Below are 22,811 nucleotides of genomic sequence, written 5' to 3'. Positions count from 1 at the left end.
CTTTGATGGATTCAGGATCTCAACAGATTTACTCTCGGCTACCTGGTGGATTCTGATGGACTCACTGGCCACCCATATTTATTTTTTTGCATGGCTAGATTGATGGATTTTGGCAGATTCAGGATACTTTCTAGTAAAAATACCAAAGGGGTTAGGGTTAATAAAACAAAGTGTACCTTCAGTTGGTTTGGATTTCACTGGGATTTGCTCCACCTCCGGACCAATTTCCTCCTCGTCTTTGTCGTCAGAACCCAGAATTGCCTCTGGGAGGTCATCCGGCCGACACAGGTCACCACTACAGATAGCCAGCTGGAACAGCGACCGGCTCAGCCTGTCCATCACCATTCTCCTCAGCGCATTGCAAAACTGGCGCAGGGGCATGCTATAGGCACACAGCTCGTAGGCGTTGTTGAACACCCTGTTGACTGCGTCTGCCGCTGTCGTGTTGCAGTAGCGGCGCCGGACCTCCAGCTGAGGACCCGAGGGAAACTGGTGCCCAGTGATGTCCGCCTGTGATATCACGGCTTTGCGGATTTTCTCCATTGCTTCAGCCACCTCTTCAGTCATGGAAGTCTTCAAGTTTTCACGAGCCTGGTCCATGGTAGTTTTCTGTTCACGATAGGCAGTCCTCAGTGCCTGATATAAATAAAATAAGCATTTATTATCAATTTAGGTCATCTTGATCTGTGACTCGTTTGTTTGGCATTATAAAGACAAATGAGAAGTGCAATGGGTCTCTCCTTAATCAATTTATTAATAACCTTTTAAATTTGGTGCAAAAGCTACCTTGTTTTTCAATTTATAGTTGGAAACCATCCAATTATTCAAATAAGCATTTTATTAACCCTAACCCCTACGGCTCTTTTACAAGAAGGTATCCTGAATCCTCCAAAATCCATCAATGTTGGTGGCCAGCGAGTCCATCAGAATGCACCAGTTAGGCGAGAGTAAATCTGTTGAGATACTGAATCAACCAAAGTCCCACAACAGTTCAATATAGAGGTATCCTGAATCCATCAAAATCCTGCAGTTCCGCTTTGCTTGCAATCCTAAATCCATCAAAATCCCCCAGTTTGTGCAATAGGGAGGTATCCTGAATCTGCCGAAATCCCCCGAAACAGGGATGTGGATTTTGATGGATTCAGGTATGTTAGGGTTAATACAAGTATCAGTGAGATAAAGAAAGCTGCAACATAATAATTCTGATACAAAAATAAATTTAATTGTTACAAGGTTTGGGCATAAGTAATGTGCTAAAACTGTAAATAGCCTTTACCAAATAAAATGATACTTACTGAAATGGCAAGCGCAACACTCCGGATTCGCAAACCCAAGTCATAAGGCCCTTCCACACCATAGTCTTCTACAACATATGCCATGAAGTCCTCCAACTTCACATAACTTCTCCACAAGTCTTTTTCTGACAGATACTTGTTCAGAATTTCCAAGACATGAAGGGTTGTGATCTTGGGGATATCGCTGTCATCTTTGGTTGGTGGAAACTTAAAGAAATAATAGACCAGGGGCTGCTTGGATAAGGGACCTAGGTGGAGGGCAGCATAGTCAAGCTTCTCTGTGGAACCGGTTGGGGCATCTACCATCGCTAGAGATTCCCGGAGTTCGTGGAGGGTACAGATGGGCCTGACTTGGACAAATGCCTGGATGAAGACATTGACTTTGGACTGGAGCCTCATCAAGTGATTCAGGACAGGCAGTTGGCTTTCGTTTTGCAGCCCAAGGTTTTCCAAACTGGTGGCCTGAAAATGCTGCTTTAGAAGTTCTACCACACGTTTCACTGTCACTAACCTATTGGCTGCAGCAAGGTTGCCAATAAGGGTCTGGGCCACTTCATCCAGGGTGCTCTGTTTTTGAGCTTGTTGCTTTGAGCTGCTTCTTTGTGACGACAAAAGAGATGGACACATTTCCCCATAGGGCTCATCCGGTGGTAGGTATACCTGTCTTGGTTTCTTGCATTGCTGCTGCTGATGCTGTTGCTGAGTTGACTCTGATGCAGACCGTTTCTGTTGTTTGTCTCTTGCACTCTCGACTGCATCGTCCCTGCACTGAGGTTGTACTTTTGACACACTTCGTATCTGCTCTTGTTGCACAAGACCGACTGCAGTTTCCTTAAGTTTTTGTGGTTGCTGTTGCTGATCCTGGTTTTGTTGGCATAACACAGGCCCGAGGTGACCCTGTCCAGGTGGTGTAATTGGGTTCTCAGCTACAGCACCAACACTGAGACCCAGTAATGGAACTGGTGAGGCAGCTACAGCTTGTGAGGCTCCTGATGAACCAGATCCACCGACGCCAATACCTCCTGCTGCGACTCCTGCAATCCCTACTGGGCATGGATCTTGGCAGCCCTCCGGGGCTGCTTGCAAAGAGGTCCCTAGCCCTGTGTTATTGAACACAATGGGAGGGAGTTGGTGAAATGAGGTGACGGCATCACTTGCTCTCCCGCCACCACATGCCTTGCTATGACCTGGTTTCAGCCGAATAAACCGACGGCTGGGTGTTTTGCACATACCGGTACTGAATACTTCAAAATCATCCTTACACATACGTATTATCACCTTATTCTTAGGTGTATGTTTGTGGTACTTTTTCACGTATTGTTTGCCAACTGCTTTTAGCTTCAAACCTTTAGGGAAATCTTTTAGCAACTCTTTCACTTCCTCTTGAAAGCTGTTAGACTGGGCCCCTTCACCACTGACTCTGTTTTGTTGAGCAGTTGCGTCTTCTGGCTTATTGCGGACACTAAGATGCCTGGTGTGTTCGCACTGATTGAAAACCTCAAGAATGTCACTGAATGTATCAGCAATCGAGTCAACTGTGGTGATACCATATTCAGCAAGGTTCAGGGCTCTGTTGTACTTCCGCTCATAGGTTTCTGGCAGGCAGTTCAGTTCAATATGCCCTTCAGGTGAACTCTGAATCAATTCCACCAAATCTTTTTTCACATCTATGAAGGTATATCTTCCCCACGTCGAAGAGTCATCTGGCTGATATCTTTTGGAACTGGACCCTGTCCCTCCTGACAGACTTCCAGTGTCAAAGGGCTGAACCAGTGGTAGGTATGCTTGTCTTGGCTTCTTGGATTGCTGCTGCTGTCGCTGAGTTGATGCAGACCGCTTCCGTTGTTTGTCTCTTGAACTTGGGACTGCATCGTCAAAGCATTGATTTGTGTTCAGTTGTTTGACACTGGTTGCCATCTTGTGGGGCTGCCCCTGTAGCTGTTCCTTCAAAGGCAGCTTTGGTAGCTGCGGAGGGAATTGGTGAGGGAGTTGCTGACTTGAGGTGACGGCTTCACTTGCTCTCCCGCCACCACCTGCCTTGCTATGACCTGGTTTCAGCCGAAGGAGCCGGCGGCTGGGTGTCTGGCACCTACTGAAGAATTCAAAGACATCCTTGCACGCATCTTTTATCGCCTGCCTCTTGGGTGCATTTGTGTAGTAAACTTGTGCATATTTTGTGCCGATTGCATTTAGTTTCAAACCTCCAGGGTAATTTTGAAGCAACTTTTTTAGTTTCTCCTGCATATAGTTAGGCTTGGTCTGCTTACCCACACCTCTGTTTTGTTGGGCGACAGTGCATTCTGGCTTAATTCGGACATGTTGATGCTTGATGTTATCGCACTGACTGACAACCTCAAGAATGTCCCTGAATGCATAAGCAACCGAGTCAGCTGTGGTGATGCCATATTCAGCAAGGTTCAGGGCTCTTTTGTACTTCCACTTATACTTTTCTGGCAGGCAGTTCAGCTCGATGTACCCTGTAGGGGAACTCTGAAACAATTCCACCAAATCCTTCCTCAAGTCCATCAAGGTATCTCTTCTGCACACCGAAGATTGATCTGTTTGGTATCTCTTGGAGCTGGGCTCTGACCCTGCTGACAGATTTCCGGTGTCTTTGGCTGCAGCCGTGGTGTTTTCAACTGGGATATAATTCCTAATTCCACCTTTCTTCTGTGCTTTTGTGGCCACTGGCAACTTTTTCAACATCAGAAATCTACTTTTCCCGACGGTGACTATTTCCACAACGTCCCCGAGCAAAGGCACCAGTTGCTTGACTGAGGATACGCCAAATTTCCTGACGGCGAGGTCCTTCTTAAAATGCTTGCTGTAGAGCCCCTGAAGATTCCCAAGGTTTATGTGAGGTTGGTTTGCTTTCAAGAGCTCCACAAGTTCTTCTCTTAACGTTGCAAGCTGTTCCTCTCTCATATTAGATGCAGAAGCCATCTTGACACGAGCATGTATCAATCAAGCTACCAAACTGACTTGACTTCCTGTGTGATAAACAAACAGAATAAATGCATAAAAATTTAAAATACATGCCCATTTGCAACTCTGGTATGGGCTCCAAACCTACCCCTTTTCAGTCAATAGTTTATTCGGAATCTACAACATTTGCTTTTGCTGCAAATTTCCGAAATAAATGGATTTGGAGGATTTAGTTTGTTATAGCAAAAAATTGTGAAACTGATATGTTTCACGTTTTTGGGCTTGTACAAATGTAGATGCTGGAAAAATACAAGAAAACCAATCATGTTCTTGTAGTCTGGTTCCCTGACCCCACTTAGACATTGAGGTATTTTAAGGTCAGAGTATCAGTCTAGTTGGCTTGTACCCCTTCACAGGTGTGTAATCGATTGCAAAGAAAATGCGGATAATAACTAAATATGAAAAATTAGCCAGTTTCTCCAACACTGGTACGTCGGCCGACCAGCATTGGAAACTATATAATTCTTCTTGAAAATTTCAGCACACCAGGAGCCATGATTTTACAGGATGCTTTAGACTGTCATTCTCTAACAATCCAGTTAGGTTTTTCGTGAAAATTTGATCACTTCGCTTTTTGATGTTTGCAAATGTTGTATCTTCCCTTTAACTGAATAAGCCACTGTACTAATGACACGGTTTACATGTGCACTTTCCTACAGAGCAAGTGGGCGCCCACGGTCCACTGAGCACCATAGGAAAGCACACACATAAACAAAGTGTGACGTCATTAGTACCTATTCGACAAATGTATCAAGTTCCATTGTGAGAAAAAAACACTTTGGAGGGAATTGGAAATGAACAGTTATTTCATGACCTCAAATTTGGTCTATAAATTTGAGAGAAATTTGAGACTGAAACAAGTTTTCTGAAATCTTATCTCTGACTGCCTTACTTCATCATATTCTCAGTGATGTCTTGCACATAATCATTTATCTTTGACATCTAAGGACATCATTTTCTCGCAAGCCCTTAGACAACACTGAGTAAACAGTGCTTATAATATACGTCGGTGAAGGGCTAAACCCAATATATAAGATTAACATCTCCCAGACGCAAATTCCATATCATATAAAAAATTATACAGATGCAATTAAAGGGAAGATACAACATTTGCAAACATAAAAAAACCGAAATGATCAAATAATCACGAAATACCTTACTGAATTGTTAGGGATTGACAGTCTAAAGCATCCTGTAAAATTATGGCTCCTAGTGTGCTGACATTTTCAAGAAAAAATGTATTTTTGCAACGCTGGTCGGCCGACCAGCGTTGGAAAAAAACTGGCTTTGAATTTGAAAAACTTGGTTGAACTTTGCATTATGGCTGCTGCACAGCCACTACATTCCAGTGAACATTCCAATTTCATAAGAAAGTACTTTGAAAATGCACTGGAATCTCCTAGTACTAGGCCACCTACTCGTACTCCATGAGCCGTTTTGCGGATACCGCCATCTTTGCAATTTGGGGGGGGGGGGCAAAACAAAGAAAATACATCCCATCATGCTCAGCTACTGTTGCATGATGGGACGTATTTTCATTGTTATGCCCCCAAAGAAGGTGGTATCCATAAAACGGGTTATGGCTACCCGCTAGGCTTTAGAAGTGGATATTATTACATTCTCTTAGGGAATACATATATATGGACATCACTAATTTTTCCCTTATCAGCCATCAGAAAGTGATATCCTAAAAAGTCAAATTTAGCAGGGAAAATATTGAAGTATTTAATGAAAAAATACTTAGGTTAGAAATTTTCAGACCAGTCTCGGTTTTTACACAAGGTCACTTGACATTGACAAGTTACTGATGGCCAGATATGGAAATATTCCCCTTTCATGTTCATGAATTCAGTAACCAGCAAAGTGGCATGTAATAATGAATATTACACTCGTCCCGAATCTTACTGCTGTCGTCAACTTGATTTCAATAGTTCAGCCATGATGTCAGCATGGACCTACATACACGTATGAAAGTTATTACATGACAACAAAATCCTGCAGCTTCAGCAAGCTAGCCACATGCTGCACATGTATGCACGTCGCACATGCACAAAGTGCAAGCGTTTGTTACAGAGCGCCACCAATATATTTTTTTGCCGCAGAAGATTAAATAAACTTGCACAAGGCCCTCCACGCGCGTGTGTGACTCCAAAATAAGTATCGCGCAGTGGCGTAGCCAGGAATTTTTCAGTGGGGTGGGGTGGGGGGGGGGGGGGGGGCGCCGGGGGGCTGGAACATTTCATGGGGGGGGGGGCGTCATGTAGGGGCGTCAATCGCTTCTCAAAAGTGGGGGGGGGGGGGGGTGGACATACCTTGATCAGAACTGATGCGAGCGCGAAGCGCGAAGCCCTTACGGCGTGGGGGTTCGGGGCCCGCTTAAGGGCCCGAAAAAAATTGGATTCTAGATGTTCTGTGGTGTGATCTGAAGCAATTTCTTACCACTTTCCTCCATGCTTTAACTAATATTTTCTTAGCAAAAGATAATTATTTGAACATCGTTTTCGAGGTTGGAGTCATTGAATCGGCTATCGGTATTCTGAGCTATAGGCGTGGGGTTCGAAAATTGGATTCTCGATGCTCTGTGGTGTGATCTGAGGCAATTTCTTACCACTTAAACCAATAATTATCTTAGCACAAAAGATAATAATTTAAACATAATTTTCGAGGTTTTCTCAGCTAAAGGCATAAGAAAATTTTTGAACATTGTTTTCGAGGTTGGAGTCATTGAACCAGCTACCAGAATTCTGAGCTATAGGATACATTGTACATTGTACATTGCAAAAGATACATTGTAGTACATAATGGGGCCCTGTAAATGAGACACGAGTTCAAAAATCTGGGGGGGGGGGACATTTGATATTGTGTCCCCCACCCTTCAAAAAGTAGGGGGGGGGGACCAGTCCCCCTGTCCCCCCAGGATTGACGCCCATGGCGTCATGTAGATCAATGATAATTTTTTTAGAAACTCAAAATCTCAGTGGGGGGGGGGGGGGGGGGCGACTGGGGGGGCGACAAGGTTGGGGGGGGGCGACTGGGGGGCGTGTGGGGGGGGCTGTCCCCCACCACGCCCCCCCCCCCCCCCCCCCCCCCCCGTGGCTACGCCACTAATTTCAAGGAATTTTAATTGGTCTTTTATTATTATTTAGCTTATATGAATGGAGGAAAAAGTTTGTGCGTGGCCAATTCGCGTGATATCGCCGACTGAAACTGTGTGACCCACGGACCACCTGTCTATAATTATACGTGTTCCGTGGTGTGAGCGAGCAGTGCAGTGGGTGTTAATACGCATTTTAGATTATCATTATGCGCTATGTCACGCCGGTTGTCAGCTTACTGGTCCGCGGTCGCCGGTCGAAGGGTCGTTTCTCAGTGGTCATCATGTGGATCATTCGCTACTATTTAGATTTAGATCAATGATATTTTTTTTAGAAACTCAAAATCTCAGTGGGGGGGGGGGGGGGGGGCGACTGGGGGGGGGACAAGGTTTCAGGGGGGGGTCGCCCCCCCCCCCCCCCACGCCCCCGGTGGCTATGCCACTGCTATCGCGGTAGAATATCGCGTCAACGCAGCCTGTGGAATATTGTCCAATTACATGATATACAAATGGAAAATTTAAAAAAGATATACAACGAGCAAAATCTGAGAAAAACAAAACTTAACGTACACAATTCCAAAGGGGTGCCTAAGGGGCGTGGCTAACTCGCAAACGGCGATAGGTCTGTCAATTGTCTGGGTGACGGAAGCGTATGGATATCCATGTTACCGTGTTTTCTGTGATAAAATATCTTGGAAACATCGAATTCCATTATAATATCTCAACAACTCTGAAATCCTTCATGTCTGGCAATTACTGGAATGTACTGACTGGACGCCGTGATGCGGCTGCGTTTTTCAAAGTAATAAACGCAATATCAACTTTGATGAGCTATGCCCCATATCTCCCTTAATACGAGCACATTTCATTCAAAAAGTCAGGGAGGAAGTGGCCAGAGGAAGTGCCTCAGATTGCACCTTAGATCATAATCCCTTTAGCGGGCTCGGACTCCGACCCCACATATAGGGCTTCGCGCTCGATCCGCCGCGCCACTCGCATATACAGTTCCACTTACGAATTGCAGGGGACGGGCCTCCACAGGGTATGCGCACTCGGATCGACAGAGTGTGCACACGCAGTTTTGCGACGTTAAAAATTCCAGAACTTTTCAATGTGAAAGGGCCACATTTTGACGATTGAAGTTGAACTTATCCCACTGAAAAAATAATAATAAATCCATTCAAAGACTAGTAACCAACATAATTAACAGTTCATATAATATTTGGAGAGGAAATTAGAAACGGAGTTAAAAGGATGATTTTGGATGGAACATATCCATTACACACTCATTTCAGTGCGTGACGGCCGCATGACAGCACCCCCTTCATACTATAGCGACGCCCGTGTTGACCAACACCGTCTATAATTACATGTGTCATCATCGTTGCGCTATACATGTTTGTTTCCTTAAAGAAAAACGAATTTAGCACAACCAGTTGACGAACTTATTATGCAAGGCCGAATTACATCAGGGCAGTCTAATCGAGAGGGACTGGTTAATTTTTTACTCTGTGGAATAACGAAGAGTCTCATGTAAATTATTTCTTGGTAAGGAACATAATATTTCCGACATTTCGATTTATATTAAAAGGCAACTTAAACATTCACACAGAGTGGGAAACTTGGGCAGTGAACATAAATAGTAAGAGCATTATTGAAGCAACATCTTAACCTTGGTCCTCTGGGACCTGTTCATCTGGACCATGGTCCTCTGGGCCACGGTCCTCTGAAGCCTGGTCCTCTGTACCCTGCGTGGTCCTCTGGGCCCAGGTCCTCTGAGTCCTGGAGTTATGGAGCCTGGTCCTCTGGGTCTTCTGGAGCCTGGTCTTCTGGAGCTTGGTCTTCCGGGCCCTTTTCTTCTGGGCCCTGGTCCTCAGGAGCCCGGTCCTCTGGACCAAAGTTCTGGGTCCTCTGGGCCCTGCATGGCCATCTGGGCCATGGTTCTCTGGGCCTTGGGCCTCTAGGCCCTGGTCCTCTGGACCTGGAGATCTGTAGCCTGGTCCTCTGGGTCATCTGGAGCCTGGTCCTCTGGAGCCTGGTCTTCTGGGCCCTTGTCTTCTGGGCCCTTGTCGTCTAGACCCTGGTCCTCTGGGCCCTGGTCCTCTGGCCCCTGGTCCTCCGGGCCCTCAATGGTCCTCTGGACCCTGCATGGTCCTCTGGGCCCTGGTTCTCTGAACCCTGTTTTTTTTTTTTTTAGCCTTGTCCTCTTGGCCCTAATCCTCTGGGCCCTGCTATGTCATCTTGGACCTGGTCCTCCGGGCCCTGGTCCTCTTTGCCCTGGTCCTCTAGACCCTGGAGTTCTGGAGCCTTGTCCTCTTGACCCTTGTCCTCTGGAGCCTGGTCCTCTGGACCAGTGTGCTGGGTCCTCTGACACTGCATGGTCCCCTGGGCCCTGGTTCTCTGAACCCTGGAGTTCTGGAGCTTTGTCCTCTGGCCCCTGAATGGTCCTCTCGGCAGTGGCGTCGCCAAGGGGGGGGGGGGGGGGGGGGGGCAGGGGGGGCACGTGCCCCCCCTGGAAAACCTAGTGCCCCCCCGAGTGCCCCCCCCCCCATCAAATGCTGGTGCCCCCCCCCTATCCTCTGCAAAATTCTGCGCATTGTTAAAATCATTACCTCAAAAATAGCAATTTCTGGAGATATCTTCAGATCGAATTTAGCATCAAATGTGGCACCATTTTGCATCTAGCCCATCCTCCGTATGCGAAAATTTTCCAAAGGGGAGGAGACCCCTCCCCCAGGACGGCGATCCGTATCCACCTAAGTGCCCCCCCCTCCATCAAATGCTGGTGCCCCCCCCCCCTGTGCCCCCCAGACTGAAAAGTCTGGTGACGCCACTGCCTCTGGGCCCTGGTTCTCTGAACCCTGGATGTTTGGAGCCTTTTCCTCTGGACCCTGGTCCCCTGGGCCCTGAATGGTCTTCTGGACCCTGCATGGTTCTCTGGATCCTTCATGGTCCTCTGGACCCTCAAGTTCTGGAGCCTTGTCCTCTGGGCTCTGGTCCTCTGGGCCCTGGTCCTCCGGGCCCTGGTCCTCTGGACCCTGGTCATATGGACCCTGGTCATATGGACCCTGGTCATATGGACCCTGGTCCTCCGGGCCCTCAATGGTCCTCTGGACCCTGCATGGTCCTCTGGACCCTGCATGGTCCTCATGGCCCTGCATGGTCATCTGGGTCCATGCCTGGTCCTCTGGACCAGTGTCCTTGGTCCTCCGGGCCCTGCATGGTCCTCTTGGCTCTGCATGGTCCTGTGGGCCTTGCATGGTCCTGTGGGCCTTGCAAGGTCCTCTGGGTCCTGGTCCTCTGGACCCTGGAGTTCTGGATCCTTGTCCTCTGGGCCCTGGTCCTCCGGACCCTGGTCCTCCGGACGATGGTCTTCTGGACCCTGGTCCTCCGGACGATGGTCTTCTGGACCCTGGTCCTCCGGACGATGGTCTTCTGGTATTATGGACAATAGACCTCTGGACCCTGGGTTTCTAGACCTGATTCAGTTTCTCATGGTCATTACAAACAACATGAACTATATAGGCCTATACAGGGATGGGGGAATAGAGGGGATTAGATAGTAGGGCAGGGGTGGGGCAAAGAAACTTGCATGGCGGTGTTGTGCGACAACCAAGATTTGACCACGGCAATTAGTCACAGCCTATATTTTAGAACAAATGGTAAATCCCAAAACACCCTCATCTTTCTTGGATTCATATCAAAATACACAGAACCAGGCAAACCTAGTAAAGCTTATCCATGGCACAATTGTACAATAAGTCTTATTGGTAACGTGATTGAAATGCTAAATCCATTTCTGCTGTTCGCCTGGAGATTTGACTTGCATTGCCTCCGTACAAAACAAGTGGCGCCGGACTAATGCACACGTGGAATACTTAATATTAGACATGAATAGGCAAGTTGTGTAAACAGCTCCTAAATTGGGGGAGTCAGTCAGTCAGTCAGTCAGTAGGTCAGAGGTACAAATAGGACACCAGGCTGGCCCTCTCTGTGCCAGCAAAAAAGAATTGAGGAAAAAAACACAACAAATGCTTTTATTTTATATGAGTTTTCTTTTAATTTCTTACAGTTACTCTTCGTTTATTCGCATCACAACACCAGTACGTTGTTGATTCAACAAATCTAACTCAAATTTCAATACTAGCAATTAAAAATTATTGTTACAGAGTTTGCAAAGTTTGCAAAGAGGAACAATACAGTCATAATTCCAAAGGCAACTAAAATGTTATTGAAACACGGAAGAAGAAGAAAATAGTATCATATTAGCCTATTGTTTTCAGATGGATGCAAATGGAACTTTATCCCCCTATGCAAACATACATTGTGTAAAGTTGTCCTTTCAGTCAAAATCAATCAAGTGACTGTTACAAACAGTTCAGAGCTCCAAGCCTATACACAGGGCAGGATTGACCGGCTGTGACTGTTTTTGTAACTTGTTACAGCTATGCAGTTGATTGATGTGCCAGCTGTGGCTATGTTGCCTGCATTTGTCAGTTGACTGAATTTGACTATAGTCACAGTGCTTGCTTGAAATAATTATATGACTGTTGGTGACTAGCCTGTGTAAAAGGCATGGCAGGGGTAGTTTTCGACTGTCTGTGACTTTAGGGACAATGTTGATGACATAAGACTAGTACATATGCCAACTCTGGAAGATGGGGGAGGCAACAATTCAAGGAAAAAGGCCTTTCAACCATTAATACTTCCCTGGCATCTTTGCTAAGACCCAACGGCATAAAACTGATTGCTTAGAAAATTTGGCCGAGAACCAGCCAAAAGCAATTATACATCACATGAGGTTTTGATTGGTAACCCTTTTTACCAAAGGGTACTAAAAAGGGTGCCAGACTCACAAATGTTTGGATTATGTGATTAAAGATCCAAATGCAAATGAAGACAAAAAATAAATGGTAGTTAATAACTGAGATTTGTTTTAGCACCTGTTATATTTTAGTCCTCATTACACATCAATTAATTCTGCTGTCGTGTACAAACAACATGAACTACACAATATCAACAAGAACATTATATTTTATCTTCGCAAAGCAGTACACATACAAAAAATACAAAAAACCTTGCACCTTTTTAATGTTAATATATAAATATTAATGCTTTACATACACGGATTATTACAGATGATACCACAGAAACTAAAACACAAAAAAGAGGGCAAGAAAGGACTTGAAGCAACTCTAATCTAACCTGGTCGTCTGCTCTGAGGCTTGTCTACAGTATTTCAATTCTATTCTATTAAATTTGTATGCAATGCGTGACAAGCTAAAAAATATACTACACTTGCTTCAGTTCAGGTCAGGTTAAAAAAAAATACCAGCAAAAGCTACAATTAAAGAACACAAAAAGATACAGTGCCAAAAAAAAAAATTGTTTCATAAAAATTCTTGTCTCTGTACACGATACGGTGCATATATATTCTTATCGATGATCCAGGCATACAAACATACTAAATCCAAAAATTGTTTTTTATTGATGAGCTCTGAGCAAGTTTTGGTCGGCCTTTTAAGCAGAAAAACTACTGTTCAGGAAATTAGATTTGAAGCTTCCTTTTTCACTGGTTCATCAAAACCGAGAGATTTGTTTCGTTGATTGCAATTCGAAAAATCTGTCATTAATACATTTATTAATAACCGATATCTCTTCAGATAGGACATATATATCCGTTTTTCCATGGCAGCACAGTGACTTTGAAACAAACAATTTGGAGCCAATAATACGATGTTATGAGAGCATATTATCCATGAAATATGAAGATGTGGTTCTGCAGTTATTCAAAAACAGTAAATACTCATTCTATGTCCCATATTAAGGCCAAAAAAAAAATAAGTCGGTCTCTGGTCAGTGCGCGCGTCGATTTTAATCATGCGCGTCGATCTGTTTTTTCTCCAAAATGTTCCGCGGTAGCTCCAACAGCGCCCTCTATTTCCGCACCTCCTCTTTTTTTTTTTACCAAAGAGCACCAAGGAATGGGAAATTGCACCAAGGCAAATGATCGAAAGCACCAAGGCAAATTATGGAGGACACCAATGTACATGAGGACACCAAAAAAGCAAAATAGTACCACCTTGTCTGTACAATCCAAGCTTGAAGAAAAAAACAACAACAAAAAACAACAAAAAAAGCCGCGTGGCCGCGTCAATTCCGGAACTTTGGGTTGACCAGAGACCGAATATTTTTTTTTTTTGGCCTAACCTAACCTGACTTGGAACTATGGACCCATGTGCACAATTACCCCCTCAATGGTTGTACCAAGAGAGTCAGGCCCACTCGGATGCATTGCTGCTATTCTGGAACTTACACAAAGATAACACAGGTATGAGCACATTTAAAATAAATTAATGCCTCCCACACACATGCACAAGGAGCCTGAGTCAGGAGCAGACAAGAACCACTGTCTACTGTTCATGCTGGAGCCAACAGGTGTCCCCTTTCTCCACTGCCAGGGAATATTACACAAATATAACATGAGTTGAGAGTGTATAAGCTCCCAAAGGTATTCCACCCTCAAACCATGTTATATTTTAAAACTATTTACTCCCTTCACTTTGCAAAATAAAACAATTTCAAATGAGCATTTTGCAAAGTATGTATTAGAATTATCAACATTTTTTTGTCATTCCCATACTGACAATTTAACATTTTACATTATAATTTACATAACCTACAAATACTATATAGTTAGTACCATAATATAAAAATAATAAATTTAGGAACACTATCTGTATCCACAAGACAATTACTTGAAACATGTTAGACAATAAACAAATAAAATGTCATTCGATCATATAATGTATTTTGTCCAAAGACACTATGTGGCCTTCTTATTACCATCGCTGTCTCTTGATACATTATGTATTGTAATATTTAATCTATAGATTATGTTTTTGTCAGTTTTCGGGAAGCCCATTTCAATAAGTGTACAATAATGCCTATTTACATTCAACTTGACAGAATTTACAAGCAATTACACACCAGTGCGCAACAAGGTTACTTTACCTTTCAAGTGTCCCCTCCACATATGATTTTCTGTTGACAGATCTTCAGCCAATTACAAAGAGACTGAGAGCATTCTGCATGACAAGGAACACACTAAATTCATGGGACAAATTTGCCACAAATCATGATGCAATGTACAACAGATTCCTTGCCATGCTTGCAAATTTCAGCTTACACTGTTGTGGAACCTGCTTAAGGTCAGCCCAATTTTTCTGCTCTTGTTAGCACGTAACAGCTTCTCCTGCTCTTAGGCAGAACCATGAAATTTTACCCAGCGGGTTTGATTTTTCAACGATGTCTTCTTACAACCGTGACCTGAATGTTCCCATTCAAGGACGGACAAAAGAACATCCTGAAAACATGTCGTAATGCTAGCCCCTTATTAATATACAGTACTCAAGATAACACATTACTGTTTACAAAAAAAGAAGCACGTATAGTCCGACGGGCAAAATTGACAGGCAACATTTGACTTTTCTGGGAACCAATTTTGAAGAAACATGATGTCTCACAATTTTGTTAAGTTCTCAAGAATGAGAACATATGTTTCGTTTAGTTTCCAAAATTTTAAAAACATTATGAAAATCGCCTCCCTCATAAAAAAGAAAATTGGTGAAAAGTTTGATAGTCAATTCTGAGAAATGATTTACAATTATTGTGAGCTGCTGGCGAGTTATTTAAAAACTTTGTTTTTTTCACTGGTAACACCACCACATTTACCAAAAGAAAAATATCTGATGCACTCGAACTCATTAATTCAGTCAAAAATATTCCACACTGCCCAAGCACATCATTTCTATGTCAAATGACATGCAAACAGTTTTAGACCAATGAAATGACAGTAGCCAAGATGTGACATGAAAGATGGTACAAACAGGGTATTTTGAAATGACATTTAGAAATGGCACATTCACAATGCAACATCTCTGACTGATTTTCTCAATGGTTTCCCACAGGACATACCTTAGTAAGGCCACTTGTGCCTTCCCTATACGGGACACTGAAATATGGAAAGGTCATGACATTTCCATAACTAATGGCCGATGACTTGAAAAGTGGATGGGGGGGGGGGGCACACTCCTAACCATAGTGAGGAGCATAGGACAATGACTTGGCAATCTCCGTCACTTCAAGTCTATGTCACTTTGTTCACGCGGTGCGTACGAAAACAACAAAACAAGAAACCATACAATTTTGGCTATGTGATTGGAGAGGGGTCTGTGAACTTTCCAATGAAAAAATATCTACAACTGAATGTGCAAAGTTTAGGCATATGTAGTCATTGTCGTTAATATTCACTCAATTTGTTTTTCTCCCAATGGCATGGATGTGATTTTCCAAGAGCTAATCAACTTTGGCTTTTCTCCCCCACTTCCAATCTATTTTCCTCTAATTGCTTGCATGTTTCCTTTGGGGGGGGGGAGTGGAGATGTGAAAGGGCTTGTAATTCATGTTTCATTTTTTCCGCGCAGTTTTAACTTTATAAAAAGACAGCTCTCACATTCGCCTTAACTGCAGTCGCTAATCGTGAAGTGTTACTTCTTCTATTCATTCGGAATGTCCATGGCATTTAGGGTCGATTTTCTTGTCGTAGTAAGAAAAAAATTCTAGCACTTTCCAGTTTCCAGTGGGAGCATCGCGACGCCAGGAATCACGCTTGCAGGTGCACTTCGCGTTAAACTGACAGCTTCTTAAGATTCACGTGTCTCCCATCGGTTCAATTTCAAGGGGAGGACGGGCCCGGGTTGCCCCCAGGTCTTGTTACTGTCACTCGCTTTTTACTGAGACTGGACGGCAAAGGAATACTAAGTCCGCCATGATCAATTTCCCCTCCCCCCCCCCCTCCTTTTATCCCTCCATCTATTAAATCAGTGTGGGATAGGCTTCCCTGGATGCACATTTGGCACAGACAACGACGCAAAGATGTAGGAATATTGTGACTTGAAAATCTGATAGTGACTACTGAATTTAAAGGTGTGATCAGTCGCAAGTTTTTCCCCTTCTGATGGATGGGAAGTTTTTTGGCTAGTGTGCCAACCATAGCTCTCATGATCAGGTGTGCTTTAATCAATAGGTCTAAGCAGTTGGATAAAAAATACCACTGTACATCTGACATCACGATATTAATGATAATAAGATGTTCATTCTCATTCGGTAAAAAAAAAAGTGGACAGAAATTGAGTTGTTGCTTAAAGTCATCAGTTTTCTTTGTCTGTTGTTTTGTTTCTTCCTCCTTTGGACAAGGAGAGATAAAAAAAAAGTGTTCATTATGAAACAGGACGTTGACAGAACACAGCTTCACTGTTATCACTTCCTCAGCTTAATTAAGGTGTAAGATTACACGGCACTGAAAAATTCTACCTATGTTTCATAGAAATATAATTTAATAAGCAAGATCTATCAACAACAAAAAAGGAAAAGGAAATAACATGAAAGAAATGGGGAGAAATCAATGGACACCCAGCATTTTCTGGTTTCACAAAAACCCTTGACCGGTCAATGACCCCGTATCAGAAGATTTACAGAAATTTGGAGGGCTGTCAGTGCAGTTTTCTGGCAGTCTTGAGTGAAACTGTAAGTGTTTTTTATTTCGGCTGCCTCAGGGACCATACGAAATTGTACTAACAGAGTTTCCTTTTACTGCAACTTTTTCTGGGTAGAGAATGGTACACAAAATAAAATCTCACACTGCAAAGAACACCAAAAGACATTTTGTATTATTTATGAATGGCTGGGCCATTAAGTTTCGGACTGTATAGTCCAAAATCCAGCAACAAATAATTGAGTACTCGAAGTGAAAAAAAGGGAAAAAGACTGAGGGGAGCATACAAAGACTTAGGGGAGTAGCAAGAAAAGTCTTGAAATTTTACCCCTTAAATTAACCTAGACCATGCATTCTCTTGTCCAAATATGTAAACATTTGGCCTCCTTGGATACCCTCAATCCTACCGCTCAACTCGCCAAGCCACTTCCAGATTGCCATCTAGCACACAAAAAAATGACTACATCAGGTTTCTGTTGTCATGGCAACCCTTATGTCACTCGCGAAGCCCCCTTTTTTCAAGTGTTCTGTTGCCTTTTCTCCTTCGCCTATTTCTCGCATCTTTTCACCTCTTTTTGTTTGACCGTCGGACATTCCTCGGCCTCCCCAGCAACAGAGGTACATAGGCCAGCATCAACGGCTGTATCAGCAGGTTTTGGGTTACGAGATCTAGCCGATGAATGATAGATCAATCTTTAAGTTATTTACATTTGGACTTGGCCCGTTTGGATGTAACGGCTGTTCCTGTGTAAACTCCCGTTATAAGCGAGGGGCGTCTGGAAAACTTTCAACAAGTACCGGTACATGAACAAACAAAATGCTCACTGTCCCAGCCTACGCCATAATTTGTACAATTAATGCCCTTGCATTAATTATATGTATTTCACTGGAACAAAAAACCCTGAAAAGTCAGAAGATAGGATGACATGACAGAAGATGGGATGACTACAAGAAAGATAGAATGAGACCCTCCTCCTAGAGCAAATGTACATGTACATGTATATGTGGTCTAGAACAGCTGTGTGTTACCCTACCGTAATAGCCAAAATTTTGTTCTGTGTTAACAGTAAAAAGAGTAACTAAATCCTATACACAGTCTGTAATACAATATTTGATGATATTTCCAGTTTCTTGTTATAGCTTGAGACCAGCTGCTTGATAGAGTATATGTGCAGGCTTTTACAGTAACTCTGAACTGGCCTGGGCCCAAATTCATAACTCTTCCTTACTTTAACTATTAAACTTTACAATGTAGCAGAAACGTCTGTCCTAACGTTTAGCATATTAAAAAGGTTAGCACAAAATGTTTGCATGAAAGTATGCATAAATCTGATAACTAAGGATTTTGAGCTTAAACCTTAAGCATGGAATTACTTACTATGGTAGCTATGGAAACACAATATGATAAAATGGTGGGCATACAAGTGCAGAATTCTGTGGTTGTGGAGACATGAAATTGGGATCTAAGTTAATATGCAATGTTCACTGAAACTTAAATGTCTTGGTTGCGCATTATTTTCTAGTGATTATCTGTAGCTAAAAACACAGAAAAATATGTAGACAACAAAACAAAAAACAAGACAAACAAGGCCTAAGGACACACAAAAAAAAACATTATTAGGCCCAAAAAAAAAAGAAGTCAGTCTCTGGTCAGCGCGCGCATCGATTTTAATCATGCGCGTCGATCTTTTTTTTTCCAAAATGTTCCGCGGTAGCTCCAACAGCGCCCTCTATTTCCGCACCTCCTCAATTTTTTTTTACCAAAGAGCACCAAGGAATGGGAAATTGCACCAAGGCAAATGATCAAAAGCACCAAGGCAAATTATGGAGGACACAATGTACATGAGGACACCAAAAAAGCAAAATAGTACCCACCTTGTCTGTACAATCCAAGCTTGAAGAAAAGAAAAAAAAGCCGCGTGGCCGCATCAATTCCGAAACTTTGGTCTGACCAGACACCGAATATTTTTTTTTTGGCCTTATCAGCAATAGTACTCTGGAACATATCCAGATAAAAAATTAAAATGTTAACAATAAGAGTGTTATTAGTATGTAGTCAACAGTTACATACGATTGCTTACCAATTGTTTGCACCGAATCCAAATAAAATATAAGCTTTTTACACTGTGAAACGCAAATATACGAAGCATGATCCATCTGTGCTTTACACATGTACAAGGCTATGCATGTACCGGTACACATACATGTACGTGGAAAGTTATTAAAAAAATAAGTTACACAACAAAACATCTATATACCTTTCACAATATGATTTGTGGCTTCCTGTGTAATGCTGATTGTTAAATTAAGTTTCCTAGTGTTAAGGCTAATAACTTAGATATTAAACAAACAAAAAATATATTCGTCACACGCGAAATTTAATATCAGACACGATACTGTCATGGGATACTGTGGCACTAGACCATTTCAAGTGTGTTTGCTTATCGGCTTTCGTTTCTAGACATATTTGAACTTGGCTCACATACCAGCAAGTTTTCATGGTGATATATTCTGGAATCTATTTTGGTCTGTTTCAACAGTTTAATTGCATAGTTCAAAGTAAAACCATCTTCCCAAAAAAAACCCCAAAAAACCCGCTCAAAATTTATGAATAACGTCATGTTTCAAATGGCACTTGACCATCAAGATGTCTTCAGTTTCAAACCATAACTTTGTGAAAAAATTTAAAAAGCCCCTTTTTTTTACAACCAGGAAAATATGAGTGAAAGCAACTCCAAAAGAATTGCAGATGGATCATTCCATAAATTTGGGGTCCAATTTTTTTTTTCGAATTTTTTTTGGGTTAAGTTAGGACACATTTTTTAATGCCTTACATGTATATTTTCAAGAGTGATTGTGTATGGCAAAGTGCATGTACCTGCCAAATATATAAGAAAAATAGTTTGAAGTCAAATTTGATGATATTGCATGGTAAATGACACAGGAACGCAAAAAAGTCACTCTTTACGACCCAACAGATGACAAAGATGAATCAGATGCATGGTACGTCTACTCAACCAGATTCAACTTTTAACATTCATGCGTGTCTATTCCTAACTGGCTGAACACATTGGCACTATGCTGAGTTTGCCCTCTGATAAATGTCCAAACTGAAGCTGTATCATTTATTCTAAAGTTTATCATTTTGGGTTGATACCTTGAATAAAGGTAAATATTAATGGAAACATGTATTTGGAGCTCTTTGTACACATGTACTTCTTGTCAGTGTACAATAGTGTATGCCACAAGCATATTTCCCAATTGAAATTTTTTTGTCTAGCCGAATGAAATAAATATCAGTCAACCAAAAATTTCAGAAGGTTGAACATTATGACTTGGTGCCTGCAGTCTACAGCTACTGACGTATATTTCCATTTTATGGCACCTTCTGGTTACTTTGAGGGTTATGCCCAGCAATTTTTGAAACAATCACGAAACACAAGGTCAGATGGAGTAGTTCATTTCAAAATTTTCGTGCAAATCCAGTTCCTACATCGAGGCCATTTGTACATCTGGATTTTAATTTGCCAATTGCAATTCACGTTCTGAGTTGTCTGAAACTGACCATTTGTGGAAAAAAATCCCCCCCCCCCAAAAAAAAACAACAACAGAAGGGCATGTGGATGCAGCAATCAAAGCAGATACCAGCAATCACAAAAAGCTGCATCCTGCCAGATTCCAAAGCCACATTGAAAGGTCTATCTGAAGGCATTCATGTGCATGTACTCGTAGGTGTTCAGGAATGGAAAACACGTGCAACAGTGAAATCTAAAAAGGAACCCACACATCCGTTGGCAGGAACTGAACTCTGGACTGTGTTAAAAACATCCATCATACCGGAATGTGCCACTGCGCAAAGCTGTATGTTACGAGCAGGAAAATACGTATAATGACCCATTTTGTCTTTCATTCACTGCGTGGGCAAGGTGCAATAGTGGTGTCATACGTCAATCCCAAATGCTTTGACTTTTTGTGTGTGTGTAGGGGGTAGGGGAAGGGGAGTTGAAGTTCTCTTCCATTATCATGTTTAATGCAAGTGTGTGTAAATTATAAGGCATGCTTTGCATGGAAGCTTACAAGGGAGGTCTGTTTTTCGGTGCATACAAATTGCAAAGGAGTAGTACGTAAAATTTATCTTTTGTATAAAAACTATGATTGTGTGTGGATACATTTCGTGATTGTTGTAACGCTTACCTGTGCACAATCGGAGGCAATTTTGTGGCTACCACTGTCAGAACTGCACGTGCAACGAGGACCATGGCAAATGAGGAGTAATGACATTGCACTGAAATCCTCATGTGCCCAAATGACAGATATGTACAAATACACACGAACCCCCCAAAAAACACTTCACAAAATCAAAGCATTTAAAAGTTGGAGTTGTTGTAATCACGCTAAAATCATTTACACCGCGAAATTAAATTTGCAGAGCCTCGGTGGAGAGTTGTCAATTTCAGTCCCATGTATGCGCATGTTCACGTACATTGTACGTCTGTTGTGTACAACAAAAAGAGTGGGAACAGGCAGACAAGTTCCCTTTCCAGATAAAAAAATAATAAAAAAAAGTCAGATGTGGCCGGCCTCTAATAGTTTATTGAGCCCCACTATGATTTTGTCCAGGTGGCCTTTTAGGGGCGTGTCCGGGGTAAAGACTGTCTCCATGAAGGCACTGTTCGAGAAAAACTTGAAGACGTGGTCGATGCGGCCAATCGACTTGTCCCGCAGGTGGCGCTCGACTAAACGGGTCAGCATCAGGGCACAGGTGTCCAGGAGCTCCGTCAGGTAGGGCCGGTCGTAGCTGAAGTCCACCTCATAGAAGCTGACGAAGGTCATGATCAATGTGCGGAACTTCTTGCGGAAGCTCTCGGCGAGGGCCAGCTCCTCTTGGTTGAACTGCTCGTTGCGGTGCAGGATGCCAATCTTGATGGTCACCTTGATGATGTTCTTGATGATCTTGTCGGCGTCCTTCTTGTTGCCCGTGTACTGGCGGAGCAGCCCCGACAGGCTGTCCAGCACCCCGCCCATGGTGTCGTCGATGAACATGTTGGCCACGCGCTTGGTGGACATCTTGCTGGCGATCTTCTTCTCCACACGCAGCGCCAGGCTCTTGGAGTTAACGTGGGTCTCTGCCTCAGCCACTGCAGAAAACAAAAATACAAATAAGAAATTAATACCAACATCAGATTGTAATTTTACCAATGGCAGCAGGACATTTCTGGAACAGGACGGCACAGTACACATACCTTAGTAGTGGGGTATGATGGGCTGAGGAAAATGAATTTTCCCCTCGTCCCCTTCCATGACAGCCATAAACTTTTTTTAAAGGGGGCAGTGGGGGTAATGAAAAAATCAATCAAGTCTCCAGATATGGGGTGGGGCAGACACCATAGAAACATACCTTTCCAACAAATAAAACATTGTTTGAAGTTGGAAGTTTTCAATGACACTTCAATAACAAATTACAGAGTTCAGAGGTAATAATGACAGAAAAAAAGCAAGTCACACTTTGGACCCCCTATTTTGGAACAACCCATCTTTACGTTAAATTGTGCGTTCCAGCATATTCCTACGGATAACTTTAAACTGATTTGAAATTTGGCTGTTTAGGTGATTTTCTTTTTTATTCCCTTTATATTACTATGTATGTACTTTTACAGTCTTTTGAATCGGTGTTAACATTTTGCATATAAGGATCAAACTCAGATAAAGCAACAGCTGAAAAAACACAATTTCAAATGCTACAATTAATGTTCTGTTTATGTCCCCTTTGACCATATAAGACCATATGTACCGGGGTACATGTAAGCATTTCTGAATACACAATGGGTATACACGTTGACTTGATTACTTTCAATTGACACCATATAAGATAAAAATAATG

General features: G+C 42.8%; 3 protein-coding genes across 3 annotated transcripts in view; all 3 read right to left on the bottom strand.

The window, feature by feature from the left end:
• The window catches only part of LOC119741972, a 33,155-nt gene extending 26,921 nt beyond the window's left edge, over positions 1 to 6,234 (bottom strand). Inside the window, exons 1-3 of the mRNA XM_038217944.1 lie at positions 6,168 to 6,234; positions 1,296 to 4,285; positions 177 to 636 (exon numbers count right to left, since the gene is read on the bottom strand). Of these exons, the coding sequence (XP_038073872.1) occupies positions 177 to 636; positions 1,296 to 4,238 (3,403 nt within the window). The 5' untranslated portion in view covers positions 4,239 to 4,285; positions 6,168 to 6,234. The remainder of the gene's footprint in view (positions 1 to 176; positions 637 to 1,295; positions 4,286 to 6,167) is intronic.
• Positions 6,235 to 9,567: 3,333 nt separating this feature from the next.
• Positions 9,568 to 10,634, bottom strand: LOC119740722 (spidroin-2-like). Its single transcript, XM_038216109.1, has 2 exons — positions 10,212 to 10,634; positions 9,568 to 9,747 (listed from the first exon to the last, which is right to left on the bottom strand). Exons 1-2 carry the CDS (start codon positions 10,632 to 10,634, stop codon positions 9,568 to 9,570), a joined length of 603 nt encoding a protein of 200 aa, XP_038072037.1.
• A 10,432-nt stretch (positions 10,635 to 21,066) lies between these two features.
• LOC119741647 (tumor necrosis factor alpha-induced protein 8-like protein 1) lies at positions 21,067 to 22,067 on the bottom strand. The gene has a single exon (XM_038217481.1). It carries the CDS (start codon positions 21,995 to 21,997, stop codon positions 21,497 to 21,499), a length of 501 nt encoding a protein of 166 aa, XP_038073409.1. The 5' UTR covers positions 21,998 to 22,067; the 3' UTR covers positions 21,067 to 21,496.
• Between the last annotated feature and the right edge of the window lie 744 nt (positions 22,068 to 22,811).

The sequence above is a fragment of the Patiria miniata genome, unplaced genomic scaffold, assembly GCF_015706575.1.
Source record: "Patiria miniata isolate m_02_andy unplaced genomic scaffold, ASM1570657v1 HiC_scaffold_5, whole genome shotgun sequence".
NCBI lineage: Eukaryota > Metazoa > Echinodermata > Asteroidea > Valvatida > Asterinidae > Patiria > Patiria miniata.
The sequence above is the reverse complement of the archived record's forward strand: the minus strand, read 5'-3'. Positions and strand labels throughout refer to the sequence as shown.

Bases quoted from the DNA above. Each gene is read 5' to 3' on its own strand.
- LOC119740722 (XM_038216109.1), bottom strand. From the start codon at position 10,634: ATGCAAGGCCCACAGGACCATGCAGAGCCAAGAGGACCATGCAGGGCC. The intron at 9,748-10,211 runs GCAGTGGCGTCA...GGGACCATGCAG, and splicing joins CAGAGAACCAGGGCCCAGAG to TGTCAGAGGACCCAGCACAC.
- LOC119741647 (XM_038217481.1), bottom strand. From the start codon at position 21,997: ATGTCCACCAAGCGCGTGGCCAACATGTTCATCGACGACACCATGGGC.